General features: G+C 43.9%; 1 protein-coding gene across 4 annotated transcripts in view; it reads left to right on the top strand.

Annotated features, from left to right (window-relative positions):
• fam228a (family with sequence similarity 228 member A) overlaps positions 1-5,989 on the top strand; it is a 26,990-nt gene extending 21,001 nt beyond the window's left edge. For all 4 annotated transcript variants that reach the window (XM_071412451.1, XM_071412454.1, XM_071412452.1 and 1 more), the window contains 2 exons: positions 775-972; positions 5,705-5,989. In XM_071412451.1, coding sequence (XP_071268552.1) covers positions 775-972; positions 5,705-5,737 — 231 coding nt within the window. In that variant the 3' untranslated portion in view covers positions 5,738-5,989. The remainder of the gene's footprint in view (positions 1-774; positions 973-5,704) is intronic.
• Positions 5,990-17,500: the final 11,511 nt, after the last annotated feature.

Here is a 17,500-nt window from a genome sequence, read left to right as displayed (position 1 = left end):
CAACTCTGTCAGAGAATGTCTTTGTCAAAGTGACCACAACTCTGTCAGAGAATGGCGTTGTCAAGGTGACCACAACTCTCTCAGAGAATGGCGTCAAGGTGACCACAACTCTGTCAGAGAATGGCTTTGTCAAGGTGACCACAACTCTCTCAGAGAATGGCGTTGTCAAGGTGACCACAACTCTCTCAGAGAATGGCGTTGTCAAGGTGACCACAACTCTCTCAGAGAATGGCGTTGTCAAGGTGACCACAACTCTCTCAGAGAATGGCGTTGTCAAGGTGACCACAACTCTCAGAGAATGGCGTTGTCAAGGTGACCACAACTCTCTCAGAGAATGGCGTTGTCAAGGTGACCACAACTCTCTCAGAGAATGGCGTTGTCAAGGTGACCACAACTCTCTCAGAGAATGGCGTTGTCAAGGTGACCACAACTCTCTCAGAGAATGGCGTTGTCAAGGTGACCACAACTCTCTCAGAGAATGGCGTTGTCAAGGTGACCACAACTCTCTCAGAGAATGGCGTTGTCAAGGTGACCACAACTCTCTCAGAGAGTGCATGTGATCTATTCCAGAGCCAGCACACCTGATTCAACTTTTCAACTTAACCATCAAGCTCTTGATTAGGCAAATCAGTTGTGCTAGAGTTCAGTCTTATAGATCTAATATATGTTTATGTAATTTTGCGCAGTACATTACGTTCTGTATCCTTATGTGATGTCATGACTAGTTTTGCTCCATTGTAACATTCAGACAGTGTCTCTGTCTCTTCCTGTCAGGACCTGGAGCGTTTTCTGTGCCGGCAGGAAAGGGCGGAGCTTCGTAAGAGAGAGCTGCTCCATAAGCGTTGGACGGAGCGTGTGTGGACCCCTATTCAGAAGAGGAGCGTGGAGGACCAAGTGTCCCACTGCTGCTATGACGAGGCCGAGAGGATTCGCAGCATGTTCCTGCACTACATACACTACTGTAACTCAAAGGTACAATACACTGTAATTACTATACTGTAACACCATGGTAACCCTACTGTAACACCATGGTAACCCTACTGTAACACCAAGGTAACCCTACTGTAACCCTACTGTAACACCATGGTAACCCTACTGTAACACCATGGTAACCCTACTGTAACACCATGGTAACCCCTACTGTAACCCTACTGTAACACCATGGTAACCCTACTGTAACACCATGGTAACCCTACTGTAACACCATGGTAACCCTACTGTAACACCAAGGTAACCCCTACTGTAACCCTACTGTAACCCTACTGTAACACCATGGTAACCCTACTGTAACACCATGGTAACCCTACTGTAACACCATGGTATCCCTACTGTAACACCATGGTAACCCTACTGTAACACCAAGGTAACCCTACTGTAACTCTACTGTAACACCAAGGTAACCCTACTGTAACCCTACTGTAACCCTACTGTAACACCAAGGTAACCCTACTGTAACACCATGGTAACCCTACTGTAACACCAAGGTAACCCTACTGTAACCCTACTGTAACACCATGGTAACCCTACTGTAACACCAAGGTAACCCTACTGTAACACCATGGTAACCCTACTGTAACACCAAGGTAATCCTACTGTAACACCAAGGTAATCCTACTGTAACACCAAGGTAACCCTACTGTAACACCAAGGTAATCCTACTGTAACACCAAGGTAACCCTACTGTAACACCAAGGTAACCCTACTGTAACCCTACTGTAACCCCATGGTAACCCTACTGTAACACCATGGTAACCCTACTGTAACACCAAGGTAACCCTACTGTAACACCATGGTAACCCTACTGTAACACCAAGGTAACACCAAGGTAACTCTACTGTAACCCCAAGATAACCCTACTGTAACCCCAAGGTAACCCTACTGTAACACCAAGGTAACCCTACTGTAACTCTACTGTAACACCATGGTAACCCTACTGTAACACCAAGGTAACCCTACTGTAACACCAAGGTAACCCTACTGTAACCCTACTGTAACACCAAGGTAACCCTACTGTAACCCTACTGTAACACCAAGGTAACCCTACTGTAACACCATGGTAACCCTACGGTAACACCAAGGTAACACCAAGGTAACTCTACTGTAACACCAAGGTAACCCTACTGTAACACCAAGGTAACCCTACTGTAACCCTACTGTAACCCCATGGTAACCCTACTGTAACACCATGGTAACCCTACTGTAACCCCAAGGTAACTCTACTGTAACACCAAGGTAACCCTACTGTAACCCTACTGTAACCCCAAGGTAACTCTACTGTAACACCAAGGTAACCCTACTGTAACACCAAGGTAACTCTACTGTAACCCTACTGTAACACCAAGGTAACTCTACTGTAACCCTACTGTAACACCAAGGTAACTCTACTGTAACCCTACTGTAACACCAAGGTAACTCTACTGTAACCCTACTGTAACACAATCTGTGGCATTGGCTCACAGGCAAACAGACAAGGGAATAAAACACATTTTGCTAGAACCTATTTCTTGAATTGTAAATATCAGACATTAGAAAGCTCTAGTTTTGACCTTCATAATACCTCTGATGGCAGTAACTTTACAAGCACTAATTATGGTCCATTTAGACAGAGAATAGTATCTAGTTATGGTAAGGGGTGAAATAAGTATAGCCAGTTATAATTGTAACGTTTTAGCAGATAAAAAAAAAAAAAGATCACTCTTTACATGGCTAAAAGAAAAGGAATATAACATATACTGTTTACAGGAAACTGTAAACAGGAAGCATGCACTAAGTTGACTGTGCCTTTAAACAGCTTGGAAAATTCCAGAAAATGGTGTCATGGCTTTAGAAGCTTCTGATAGGCTAATTGACGTCATTTGAGTCAATTGGAGTTGTATCTGTGGATGTATTTCAAGGCCTACCTTTAAACTCAGTGCCTCTTTGCTTGACATAATGGGGAAATCAAAAGAAATCAGCCAAGACCTCAGAAAATAAATTGGAGCCCTCCACAAGTCTGGTTCATCATTGGGAGCAATTTCCAAACGCCTGAAGGTACCACGTTCATCAAACAATAGTACGCAAGTATAACACCATGGGACCACGCAGCCGTCATACCACTCAGGAAGGAGACGCGTTCTGTCTCCTAGAGATGAACGTACTTTGGTGCGAAAAGTGCAAATCAATCCCAGAACAACAGCAAAGGACCTTGTTAAGATGCTGGAGGAAACAGGTACAATATTATCTATATCCACAGTAAAACGAGTCCTACATCGAGAATTGAAAATTATGTGGATATATTGAAGCAACATCTCAAGACATCAGTCAGGAAGTTAAAGCTTGGTCGCAAATGCGTCTTTCAAATGGACAATGACCCCAAGCATACTTCCAAAGTTGTGGCAAAATGGCTTAAGGAGAACAAAGTCAAGGTATTGGAGTGGCCATCACAAAGCCCTGACCTCAATCCCATAGAAGATTTGTGGGCAGAACTGAAAAGCATGTGGGAGCAAGGAGGCCTACAAACCTGACTCAGTTACACCAGCTCTGTCAGGAGGAATGGGCCAAAATTCACCCAACTTATTGTGGGAAGCTTGTGGAAGGCTACCCGAAACGTTTGACCCAAGTTAAACAATTTAAAGGCAATGCTACCAAATACTAATTGAGTGTCTGTAAACTTCTGACCCACTGGGAATGTGATGAAATAAATAAAAGCTGAAATAAATCATTCTCTCTACTATTATTCTGACATTTCACATTCTTAAAATAAAGTGTTGATCCTAACTGACCTAAAACAGGGAATTTTTACTGGTATTAAATGTCAGGAATTGTGAAAAACTGAGTTTAATAACCTCTACTGCCTCAGAAACCCGGATCCGGTAGCACCCCCCACCCCCCCCACACTGATTAGCATAGCTAGCATAGCTTCACAAGTAAATAGTAGCATCTAAATATCATTAAATCACAAGTCCAAGACACCAGATGAAAGATACAGATCTTGTGAATAAAGCCACCATTTCAGATTTTTAAAATGTTTTACAGGGAAGACAAAATATGTAAATCTATTAGCTAAACACGTTAGCAAAATACACCACTTTTCTAACTCCATCAGTTTCTTACTACTTCAGGTGCTATCACCAATTCGGCTAATCTAAGATATTGATAGCCACAAACCAAGAAAAAAACTCATCAGATGACAGTCTGATAACATATTTATGGTATAGGATAGGTGTTGTTAGAAAAAAGTGCATATTTCAGGTAGAAATCACAGTTTACAATTGCACCGACCATCACAAATCGACTAGAATTACTAGATAGAGCAACGTGTATGACCAATTTACTCATCATAAAACATTTCATAAAAATAGACAAAGCATAGCAATGGAAAGACCCAGATCTTGTGATTCCAGACAATATTTCAGATTTTCTAAGCGTTTTACAGCGAAAACACAATAAATCGATAAGTTAGCATACCACATGTGAAAACGTTACCAGAGCATCGATTCCAGCCAAAGAGCGCTATAACGTAATCACCGCCAAAATATATTAATTTTTTCACTAACCTTCTCAGAATTCTTCCGATGACACTCCTGTAACATCATTTTACAACATACATATACAGTTTGTTCGAAAAGGTGCATATTTAGCCATACAAAACCGTGGTTATACAATGGAAATAGTCACAACTCAAGCCTCAAAATGAGGAACGTCAGCTTTCAGAGTGATCTAGTTTAATCGAAAGCTAATCATATACTTGACTAAAAAATACAGGGTTGACAGGAATCGAAAGACAAATTAGTTCTTAATGCAACCGCTGATTTACATTTTTAAAATTATCCTTACTTTTCAATACAGGGTTCGCCAAGTGAAGCTATACCAAACAAAATGGCGAAATATGCGTTTAAAATATTTCGACAGAACAACGATTTATCATATTAAATATTGCTTACTTTGAGCTGTTCTTGCATCAGATTCTTGGGCAATGTATCCTTTCTATGTTATAAACGTCTTTTGGTCGATAGATGTCCTCTGTCCTTCGAAATGTCCACCACCAACGACCGACACCCCGAAACGTTTCCAAAGCTAAAAAGTGCACGACAAAGAAATTCCTCAAAATCGCACTAAACGGATATAAATTGCTATAAAACGGTTCAAATTAACTACATTATGATGTTTTTAACAACTATAACGACTGAAAACATGACCGGAGAAATATAACTAGTTAAACAACGATTTGGAATGAGGCAGGTCCGATGTCCATCTTGCTTGTGGCGCGCGGAGAAGAGAGAGAGGTCCTCCCACGTTTTGTGGTGTTATATGGGCTGGGATTGTGCAATAGACTCCATTCAAAACGTGATGACGTACAGACACCCAGAGGAAGACGTAGGCAGTGTCGGTTTCTTCATAGCATTCACTGTCGCCTTAAAAACAGACTCCAGATCAGGGGTAAAAATTTCTGAAATCTGACCCCTGTCATGAAAAGTGCTGTAGATATTGTTCTGTACCACTCAGAGACAAAATTCCAACTTCTATAGAAACTAGAAGGTGTTTTCTATCCAATAATAACAATAATATGCATATTGTACGATCAAGAATTTAGCACGAGGCAGTTTAATTTGGAGACCCAAATATGCTAATGCGGAACAGCACCCCCTATAGTTCCAAGAAGTTTGGCTAAGGCGTATGTATCTATCTGTATCATCTACTCTCTTCCTCTCCTCTCGTCCTCCAGGGCCGCCCAGATCATAGACACGGTCACACCTGAAGGGAGATGTCTGCTGACACCTGGCTGGTCCTACAGAGGATAACGACCAATAAACAGGGCTTGAGAGCACAGCGTTCTGTAGTGTGGTGTCACTGTTGGGAAATATGAACAGCAGCCATAGATACACTAGACGCAGGTATTCAATCGACAAGGGTAATTCATGCTTGAGCATACGTTGTTTACTGAAAACCATGTATTTGATATTATTCCTCCCCAATTAAAGGTGACACCAATCTCCTGTGCTGTACCCCACACATGCAATTATCTGTAAGGTCCCTCAGTCGAGCAGTGAATTTCAAACACACATTCAATCACAAAGACCAGGAAGGTTTTTCAATGCCTCGTAAAGAAGGGCAACTATTGGTAGATGGGTACAATTATTTTTTTAAAGCAGACATTGATTATCCCTTTGAGCATGGTGAAGTTATTCATTACACTTTGGATGGTGTATCAATACACCCAGTCACTACAAAGATACAGGCGTCCTTCCTAACTCAGTTGCCGGAGAGGAAGGAAACCGCTCAGGGATTTCACCATGAGGCCAATAGTGACTTTAAAACAGTTACAGAGTTTAATGGCTGTGATAGGAGAACACTGAGGATGGATCAACAACATTGTAGTTACTCCACAATACTAACCTAATTGACAGAATGAAAAGAAGGAAGCTTGTACAGAATAAAATTATTCCAAAACATGCATCCTGTTTGCAACAAGGCACTAAAGTAATTCTGCCAAAAAAAATGTGGCAAAGCAATTCACTTTTTGTCCTGAATACAAAGTGTTATGTTTGGGGAAAATCCAGCACAACACATTACTGAGTACCACTCTCCATATCTTCAAGCATAGTTGTGGCTGCATCATGTTATGGGTATGCTTGTAATCGCTAAGGACTGGGGAGGTTTTCAGGATAAAAAAAGAGGGAAACCTGTCTGTCTGCTTTCTACCAGACACTGGGAGATATGCCACCCCTGTCAGGTGGATGGATTATCTTGGCAAAGAAGAAATGCTCACTAACAGAGAGGTAAACACATTTGAGACAAATAAGCTTTTTGTTCATATGGAACAATTCTGAGATGTTTATATTTCAGCTCATGAAACATGGGACCAACACTTTACATGTTGCTTTAATATTTCTGTTCAGTGTATACAAAAAAAATTCATGTCACATGACAGCTGTCTGATTTCCGCCTGTCTCAGTGGACTAATCCATTGAAGAGGCCGCGGGGATGCCATGGTCCAAAAATAAGGGGAGTGTGGGTCAGATGCACAAGGCATGTCTCCCTCCAGAATACCCATTACATATATTCATCAGTAGTAACAGTAGTAGCCTACATTCACCAGTAGTACCAGTATTAGTCTAGTCACCAGTAGTTACCTACATTCACCAGTAGTAGCCTACATTCATCAGTAGTAGTCTACATTCACCAGTAGTAGCCTACATTCACCAGTAGTAGTCTACATTCACCAGTAGTAGCCTACATTCACCAGTAGTAGTCTACATTCACCAGTAGTAGCCTACATTCACCAGTAGTAGCCTACATTCATCAGTAGTAGTCTACATTCACCAGTAGTAGTCTACATTCACCAGTAGTAGTCTACATTCACCAGTAGTAGTCTACATTCACCAGTAGTAGTCTACATTCACCAGTAGTAGCCTACATTCACCAGTAGTATCCTACATTCATCAGTAGTAGCCTACATTCACCAGTAGTAGTCTACATTCACCAGTAGTAGTCTACATTCACCAGTAGTAGCCTACATTCACCAGTAGTATCCTACATTCATCAGTAGTAGCCTACATTCACCAGTAGTAGCCTACATTCATCAGTAGTAGTCTACATTCACCAGTAGTAGCCTACATTCACCAGTAGTAGTCTACATTCACCAGTATCAAATCAAATCAAATTTATTAGTCACATACACATGGTTAGCAGATGTTAATGCGAGTGTAGCGAAATGCTTGTGCTTCTAGTTCCGACAATGCAGTAATAACAACAAGTAATCTAACCTAACAATTCCGCAACTACTACCTTATACACGCAAGTGTAAAGGGATAAAGAATATGTACATAAAGATATATGAATGAGTGATGGTACAGAACGGCATGGCAGGTGCAGTAGATGGTATAGAGTACGGTATATACATATGAGATGAGTACTGTAGGGTATGTAAACATAAAGTGGCATAGTTTAAAGTGGCTAGTGGTCCATGTATTACATAAGATGGCAAGATGCAGTAGATGATATAGAGTACAGTATATACATATACATAAGAGATGTGTAATGTAGGGTATGTAAACATTATATTAGGTGGCATTGTTTAAAGTGGCTGGTGGTACATTTTTACATAATTTCCATCAATTCCCATTTTTAAGGTGGCTGGAGCTGAGTCAGTTTGTTGGCAGCGGCCGCTAAATGTTAGTGGTGGCTGTTTAACAGTCTGATGGCCTTGAGATAGAAGCTGTTTTTCAGTCTCTCGGTCCCTGCTTGGATGCACCTGTACTGACCTCGCCTTCTGGATGATAGCGGGGTGAACAGGTAGTGGCTTGGGTGGTTGTTGTCCTTGATGATCTTTATGGCCTTCCTGTGACATCGGGTGGTGTAGGTGTCCTGGAGGGCAGGTAGTTTGCCCCGGGTGATGCGTTCTGCCGACCTCACTACCCTCTGGAGAGCCTTACGGTTGTGTGCGGAGCAGTTGCCGTACCAGGCGGTGATACAGCCCGACAGGATGCTCTCGATTGTGCATCTGTAGAAGTTTGTGAGTGCTTTTGGTGACAAGCCGAATTTCTTCAGCCTCCTGAGGTTGAAGAGGCGCTGCTGCGCCTTCTTCACAACGCTGTCTGTGTGGGTGGACCAATTCAGTTTGTCCGTGATGTGTACACCGAGGAACTTAAAACTTTCCACCTTCTCCACTACTGACCCGTCGATGTGGATAGGGGGGAGCTCCCTCTGCTGTTTCCTGAAGTCCACAATCATCTCCTTTGTTTTGTTGACGTTGAGTGTGAGGTTATTTTCCTGACACCACACTCCGAGGGCCCTCACCTCCTCCCTGTAGGCCGTCTCGTCGTTGTTGGTAATCAAGCCTACCACTGTAGTGTCGTCCGCAAACTTGATGATTGAGTTGGAGGCGTGCATGGCCACGCAGTCGTGGGTGAACAGGGAGTACAGGAGAGGGCTCAGAACGCACCCTTGTGGGGCCCCAGTGTTGAGGATCAGCGGGGTGGAGATGTTGTTACCTACCCTCACCACCTGGGGGCGGCCCGTCAGGAAGTCCAGGACCCAGTTGCACAGGGCGGGGTCGAGGCCCAGGGTCTCGAGCTTGATGACGAGTTTGGAGGGTACTATGGTGTTAAATGCTGAGCTGTAGTCGATGAACAGCATTCTCACATAGGTATTCCTCTTGTCCAGATGGGTTAGGGCAGTGTGCAGTGTGGTTGCGATTGCGTCGTCTGTGGACCTATTGGGTCGGTAAGCAAATTGGAGTGGGTCTAGGGTGTCCGGTAGGGTGGAGGTGATATGGTCCTTGACTAGTCTCTCAAAGCACTTCATGATGACGGAAGTGAGTGCTACGGGGCGGTAGTCGTTTAGCTCAGTTACCTTAGCTTTCTTGGGAACAGGAACAATGGTGGCCCTCTTGAAGCATGTGGGAACAGCAGACTGGGCTAAGGATTGATTGAATATGTCCGTAAACACACCAGCCAGCTGGTCTGCGCATGCTCTGAGGACGCGGCTGGGAATGCCGTCTGGGCCTGCAGCCTTGCGAGGGTTAACACGTTTAAATGTTTTACTCACCTCGGCTGCAGTGAAGGAGAGCCCGCAGGTTTTGGTAGTGGGCCGTGTCAGTGGCACTGTATTATCCTCAAAGCGGGCAAAAAAGGTATTTAGCCTGTCTGGGAGCAAGACATCCTGATCCGCGACGGGGCTGCTTTTCTTTTTGTAATCCGTGATAGACTGTAGACCCTGCCACATACCCCTTGTGTCTGAGCTGTTGAATTGCGATTCAATTTTGTCTCTGTACTGGGACTTAGCCTGTTTGATAGCCTTGCGGAGAGAATAGCTACACTGTGTGTATTCGGTCATGTTTCCGGTCACCTTGCCCTGGTTAAAAGCAGTGGTTCGCGCTTTCAGTTTCACGCGAATGCTGCCGTTAATCCACGGTTTCTGGTTTGGGAATGTTTTAATCGTTGCTCTGGGTACGACATCGTCAATGCACTTCCTAATGAACTCGCTCACCGAATCTGCATATTCATCATTGTTGTTGTTGGACGCCGTGCGGAACATATTCCAATCCGCGTGATCAAAGCAGTCTTGAAGCGTGGATTCAGATTGGTCGGACCAGCGTTGAACAGACCTGAGCGAGGGAGCTTGTAGTTTTAATTTCTGTTTGTAGGCTGGAATCAACAAAATGGAGTCGTGGTCAGCTTTTCCGAAAGGAGGGCGGGGGAGGGCCTTATATGCGTCGCGGAAGTTAGTATAACAATGGTCCAGAGTTCTGCCAGCCCTGGTCGGACAATCGATGTGCTGATAGAATTTAGGGAGTTTTGTTTTTAGATTAGCCTTGTTAAAATCCCCAGCTACGATGAATGCAGCCTCAGGGTGTGTGGTTTCCAGTTTACAGAGAGTCAGATAGAGTTCGTTCAGGGCCATCGATGTGTCTGCTTGGGGGGGAATATATACGGCTGTGATTATGACCGAAGTGAATTCCCTTGGTAGATAATGCGGTCTACATTTGATTGTGAGGAGTTCTAGATCAGGTGAACAGAATGACTTTAGTTCCTGAGTGTTGTTATGATGGTCACACCACGTCTCGTTAATCATGAGGCATACCCCCCCGCCCCTCTTCTTACCAGAAAGATGTATGTTTCTGTCTGCGCGATGCGTGAAGAAACCAGCTGGCTGCACCGACTCCGTTAGCGTCTTTTCAGTTAGCCATGTTTCCGTGAAGCAGAGCACGTTGCAATCCCTTATGTCTCTCTCGAATGTTACCCGTGCTCGGATTTCATCGACCTTATTCTCAAGAGACTGGACATTGGCGAGTAGTATGCTAGGGAGTGGAGCGCGATGTGCTCGTCTCCGAAGCCTGACCAGGAGACCGCTACGTTTGCCCCTTTTTCGGCGTCGTGTAGCTTCGCCGGCTGGGATCAGGTCCATTGTATTGGGTGGAAGGCAAGACACTGGATCCGTTTCGGGAAAGTCATATTCCTGGTAGGAAGGGTGGTTAGTTGACGTTAATCGTATATTCAGTAGTTCCTCCCGGCTGTATGTAATGAAACTTAAGATCACCCGGGGTACCAATGTAAGAAATAACACATAGAAAAACAAAATACTGCATATTTTCCAAGGAACGCGAAGCGAGGCAGCCATCCTGTTCGGCGCCGGAAGTTCAGTAGTAGCCTACATTCACCAGTAGTAGTCTACATTCACCAGTAGTAGTCTACATTCACCAGTAGTAGTCTACATTCACCAGTAGTAGCCTACATTCACCAGTAGTAGTCTACATTCACCAGTAGTAGTCTATATTCACCAGTAGTAGTCTACATTCACCAGTAGTAGTCTACATTCACCAGTAGTAGTCTACATTCACCAGTAGTGGTCTACATTCACCAGTAGTAGTCTACATTCACCAGTAGTAGTCTACATTCACCAGTAGTAGTCTACATTCACCAGCAGTAGTCTACATTCACCAGTAGTAGTCTACATTCACCAGTAGTACCAGTAGTAGTCTACATTCACCAGTAGTAGCCTACATTCACCAGTAGTAGTCTACATTCACCAGTAGTAGTCTACATTCACCAGTAGTAGCCTACATTCATCAGTAGTAGCCTACATTCACCAGTAGTAGTCTACATTCACCAGTAGTAGTCTACATTCACCAGTAGTAGCCTACATTCATCAGTAGTAGCCTACATTCACCAGTAGTAGTCTACATTCACCAGTAGTAGTCTACATTCACCAGTAGTAGTCTACATTCACCAGTAGTAGCCTACATTCACCAGTAGTAGTCTACATTCACCAGTAGTAGCCTACATTCACCAGTAGTAGTCTACATTCATCAGTAGTAGTCTACATTCACCAGTAGTAGTCTACATTCACCAGTAGTAGCCTACATTCACCAGTAGTAGCCTACATTCATCAGTAGTAGCCTACATTCACCAGTAGTAGTCTACATTCACCAGTAGTAGTCTACATTCACCAGTAGTAGGCTACATTCACCAGTAGTAGTCTACATTCATCATAGTAGTCTACATTCACCAGTAGTAGCCTACATTCATCAGTAGTAGTCTACATTCACCAGTAGTAGTCTACATTCACCAGTAGTAGCTGTAATAAAATGGCTCCGGAAGAAATGGCAGAAGTTTTACGGGCGCCTAACCAATCGTGCTATAATGTTTGTTTTTTTCGCGTTTTCTGCCACATTATTTTACAGCAAAAAATAGCTTCTGGATATCAGCACAGCGATCACTCACCTCGGATTAGACAAAGATTTTTTCTTCAACGAGCAGGAAACAGGATATACTGCGAACACCCGGTAAGGCTGACATCCCTGTTATTGGCAAGGGAAGACCCCCATGAAATGTACAAAAATGAATGGCAACTTATTGCCATTGGGCGAAACATATACACAATCGCAAATACCACTCAAATGGACGGCAGTTCATCCGAACCTTATGGCAAGTGGCATATGGCAAATGCTAAGTGTTATACAACAAAAATCCCAAAGATGGCGAGCGCGCTCGACCATAGCTTTTCATATTGCAAATGGACATAAAGTCAAGACCCAAGGGTCAAATTTTGAAAATCTAAAAAAATCTAAAAAAGTGCTTTCTGGATCGTTTTTCTAAATGTTTTCGATTTTTTTTGTCAATTATACATATATAACAACCGAATGAACATACATTTGTCTTATTCTATTGAGTTTGTCCATAAGGCATAAATGTTTTGTCCATTTGCAATATATGATCATTGGAAGTCAAAAGGCAGTGGACCATGTCCAAATGGCATAAGAAATGTCCAAATGGCATTTATACTGACCAAATTATATATTTCACTATGTTTTGCCTTGAATCAACCTAGAAGGTCTGTTTGTCATAGGAAATAAGAATTTGGTGCAATGAGAGAGAAGTGGGACTCGTTTTTTAAAAGATTTTTAGAAAAACGTCCAAAATGACCATTGGCGCCCCCTATTGGTTGGGCACGAGTGGGGGGTGCTCCCTCCCGGCCTTGCACCTCCTTAAAGGCATTAAAAAACATTTTTGAAATGTGCTCCTGGTAACCCGTTCCAATCACCAGGTGCACGGCTGTCCATTTGCAATGTCTTACAATGGGCATTTACCATCACAATTTTGACATGCTCTAATATACTGCAGAAATGCCTAATTGACTGGCCCGTTGAACTCGGGATGGCCGGGCAGTAATAGTGGGTCCTCTCCATTGCTCGTTGTGTTGATTTCAGCATGTCAATTTGGTGATGGTTTATCACTGTTTAAACATATTGCAAACGAACAAAAGTCAGCCATCAAGTCAGCGTCCATCAGTCAATTAGATATCATTCTGACACCAAACTGATAAAAACTGACACCAAACGCACTTTGTCCAACTCGTTTAGAAGCCAACTATCACATATTTCAGAGCAGGCATAAAATTCACAGCGCCTTCTGTCTAAATAATAAAAACGTAAAACACGTAGTTACGTTCTAGCTGTGGGTCCAGTTCTGACATTATGTGTAGGCCTAGCTGAGACGACCCCGAATCCCGGGTTTTGGCTCGTTAGGTAATTCGGAGCCCGAGCAGCGACCTTAATTGGTGCTGAAAAGTCACATTTTCTGGGCGTTGCTACGGGGTCCTTGAATGACCTATCGGACAGAAGCTTAAGGGTCCGTCTCTATGGGCTGAGGCGGTTTCAATGCACCTAGTCTTATGACTGGGACTTTTCTAAATGTTGTCATTTTCGCGATGGTCAAAATGAACTGAAGTCATTGCAAATGTACGAGGCTGTTTCTCAGCCTGAGAACCTTCTAGAGCCTCATAACTCACCGTGCACTATCGACTTAAGCTCTAGAACATTTATTTAATGTTTCAAAGCTCTAGGTCTGACGGTTCTTTGATAGTTATATAGCCTCGCTACTGTTATTATTCACTGTCTTTTTACTGTTGTTTTTTATTTCCTTACTTATCTATTGTTCACCTAATACCTATTTTAGGCTTGTGCCTGTAAGTAAACATTTCACTGTAAGGTCTACACCTGTTGTATTCGGCGCACGTCACAAATAAACTTTGATTTTGATTTGGAGTAGCCTATTTGTATAAACCTTGCTGTCGGTCTCTCTGACATTTGCAACATTGTTTCAATATTGAATTTCGATCTGCTGCTGTCTCATAGTAACGAACGTGTCGGGACATGTTTCTCAGCCAGTCGAAATCATGATTCAGCTGGCATCATTTTTATGGATATATACCCCCCCCAAATGTTTTTTTTTTAAAGGCGACTAGTTTGCAGTCTTTTCAGTTTGAAGTGATTGTGTTACTGTAGCTGTGTTGTTGGCTAGCTCCTCTGAGAGAGCACATGTTCTATACGAGGCGAAATCGCGCCTCATTAGTTCATTGTTATGGATGTGTCCAAATAAACGTCACTAGAAAACATCTTAAACAAATGCAAATGCAGCTACTTTGCTGTTATTCTGGCTTATTTCATTTTATTTTATTTTTTTGTCAATTTATTAATATTTTTTTGTTTGAAACGGTACTGTCAATGTTAACCACGTTTACCTGATTAAGCATAGGCCTATAGAAGTAGGCCTAGTCTACCTGCCTGCGCGCAAATGTAGGCCTATAAATGTCCCCAATTGGGGATCTGATAGTATTTCTGATTGTCTTAACTCACCACCATGAATGATCTGTGGCGCTTCTCAGAGTAATTTTTACTTCACCTCAAACAGCAACTAAACAAAGTCTGTTTTTATAATTAATTGAGGATGACAATAGTTCCTCAAAGTATTTTTTAAAAATATTCCCAGCTCCACTCGGCATGAAAGGGAAAAATGTAATGCTATGATCCAGTGGAAACTCTTAAAATATCTGATTACTTTTTATCCTTTGTGCAAAAAGCCTCCAGCTGTGTCTGTCCAGACCTCACTGGCACAGGAAATTCAGAGAACCCAAAATATTTGATCGTTGCAGACAGGCCATGTGATTTATAGGATATTTATTTTTATCAGGATATTTTATACCTGCAGGCTGCAATGTTTCTATTTGTTGGCTTTGTGTCGGCTATTTTTACATAGTTGGAGGTGGTAATTAAAGTTATTTTTAGATTTGTATATGACAACGAGATACAAAGACTTTAAATTACATGAAACTGTTCCACGGAAATGTGCATATGAAAATCAGAACTGGCATGGAGGGAGGGAGAGAGAGGGAGGGAGGAAGAAAGGGAAAGAGAGAGAGGGAGGGAGGGAGGGAGGGAGGGTAGACTCACATTGCTGTCTGGGGTTGGAGTCTGTAGTCATGTAATTAGTTGGCAGCAGCCCAGTGACCCTGTTGACAGGAGCAGGGGTATTCTGGTGGGAGCGAAAAGTTTGGCGAGAGAAAAGGAACCAGCCTCTTTGACGCCTCTTCTACTAGTCTGGTGTTTTGTATCCTTTATTGAACCAGGACAATCATCTTGAGATTGACATCTCTGTTGCCCCTAGACACTGATCTTGATGAGTTGCCCCTAGACGCTGATCTTGATGAGTTGCCCCTAGACGCTGATCTTGATGAGTTGCCCCTAGACGCTGATCTTGATGAGTTGCCCTTAGACGCACGCTGATCTTGATGAGTTGCCCCTAGACGCTGATCTTGATGAGTTGCCCCTAGACGCTGATCTTGATGAGTTGCCCCTAGACGCTGATCTTGATGAGTTGCCCCTAGACGCTGATCTTGATGAGTTGCCCCTAGACGCTGATCTTGATGAGTTGCCCCTAGACGCTGATCTTGATGAGTTGCCCCTAGATGCTGATCTTGATGAGTTGCCCCTAGATGCTGATATTGATGAGTTGCCCCTAGATGCTGATATTGATGAGTTGCCCCTAGACGCTGATCTTGATGAGTTGCCCCTAGACGCTGATCTTGATGAGTTGCCCCTAGACGCTGATCTTGATGAGTTGCCCCTAGACGCTGATCTTGATGAGTTGCCCCTAGACGCTGATATTGATGAGTTGCCCCTAGACGCTGATCTTGATGAGTTGCCCCTAGACGCTGATCTTGATGAGTTGCCCCTAGACGCTGATCTTGATGAGTTGCCCCTAGACGCTGATCTTGATGAGTTGCCCCTAGACGCTGATCTTGATGAGTTGCCCCTAGACGCTGATCTTGATGAGTTGCCCCTAGACGCTGATCTTGATGAGTTGCCCCTAGACGCTGATCTTGATGAGTTGCCCCTAGACGCTGATCTTGATGAGTTGCCCCTAGACGCTGATCTTGATGAGTTGCCCCTAGACGCTGATCTTGATGAGTTGCCCCTAGACGCTGATCTTGATGAGTTGCCCCTAGACGCTGATCTTGATGAGTTGCCCCTAGACGCTGATCTTGATGAGTTGCCCCTAGACGCTGATCTTGATGAGTTGCCCCTAGACGCTGATCTTGATGAGTTGCCCCTAGACGCTGATCTTGATGAGTTGCCCCTAGACGCTGATCTTGATGAGTTGCCCCTAGACGCTGATCTTGATGAGTTGCCCCTAGACGCTGATATTGATGAGTTGCCCTTAGACGCACGCTGATCTTGATGAGTTGCCCTTAGACGCACGCTGATCTTGATGAGTTGCCCTTAGACGCACGCTGATCTTGATGAGTTGCCCCTAGACGCTGATATTGATGAGTTGCCCCTAGACGCTGATCTTGATGAGTTGCCCCTAGACGCTGATATTGATGAGTTGCCCCTAGACGCTGATCTTGATGAGTTGCCCCTAGACGCTGATCTTGATGAGTTGCCCCTAGACGCTGATCTTGATGAGTTGCCCCTAGACGCTGATCTTGATGAGTTGCCCCTAGACGCTGATCTTGATGAGTTGCCCCTAGACGCTGATATTGATGAGTTGCCCCTAGACGCTGATATTGATGAGTTGCCCCTAGACGCTGATCTTGATGAGTTGCCCCTAGACGCTGATCTTGATGAGTTGCCCCTAGACGCTGATCTTGATGAGTTGCCCCTAGACGCTGATATTGATGAGTTGCCCCTAGACGCTGATATTGATGAGTTGCCCCTAGACGCTGATCTTGATGAGTTGCCCCTAGACGCTGATCTTGATGAGTTGCCCCTAGACGCTGATCTTGATGAGTTGCCCCTAGACGCTGATCTTGATGAGTTGCCCCTAGACGCTGATCTTGATGAGTTGCCCCTAGACGCTGATCTTGATGAGTTGCCCCTAGACGCTGATATTGATGAGTTGCCCCTAGACGCTGATATTGATGAGTTGCCCCTAGACGCTGATATTGATGAGTTGCCCCTAGACGCTGATATTGATGAGTTGCCCCTAGACGCTGATCTTGATGAGTTGCCCCTAGACGCTGATCTTGATGAGTTGCCCCTAGACGCTGATCTTGATGAGTTGCCCCTAGACGCTGATCTTGATGAGTTGCCCCTAGACGCTGATCTTGATGAGTTGCCCCTAGACGCTGATCTTGATGAGTTGCCCCTAGACGCTGATCTTGATGAGTTGCCCCTAGACGCTGATATTGATGAGTTGCCCCTAGACGCTGATCTTGATGAGTTGCCCCTAGACGCTGA

Source organism: Salvelinus alpinus, chromosome 8, assembly GCF_045679555.1.
Source record: "Salvelinus alpinus chromosome 8, SLU_Salpinus.1, whole genome shotgun sequence".
NCBI lineage: Eukaryota > Metazoa > Chordata > Actinopteri > Salmoniformes > Salmonidae > Salvelinus > Salvelinus alpinus.
Note: the sequence above shows the minus strand (reverse complement) of the source record. Positions and strands in the feature narration are given on the sequence as shown.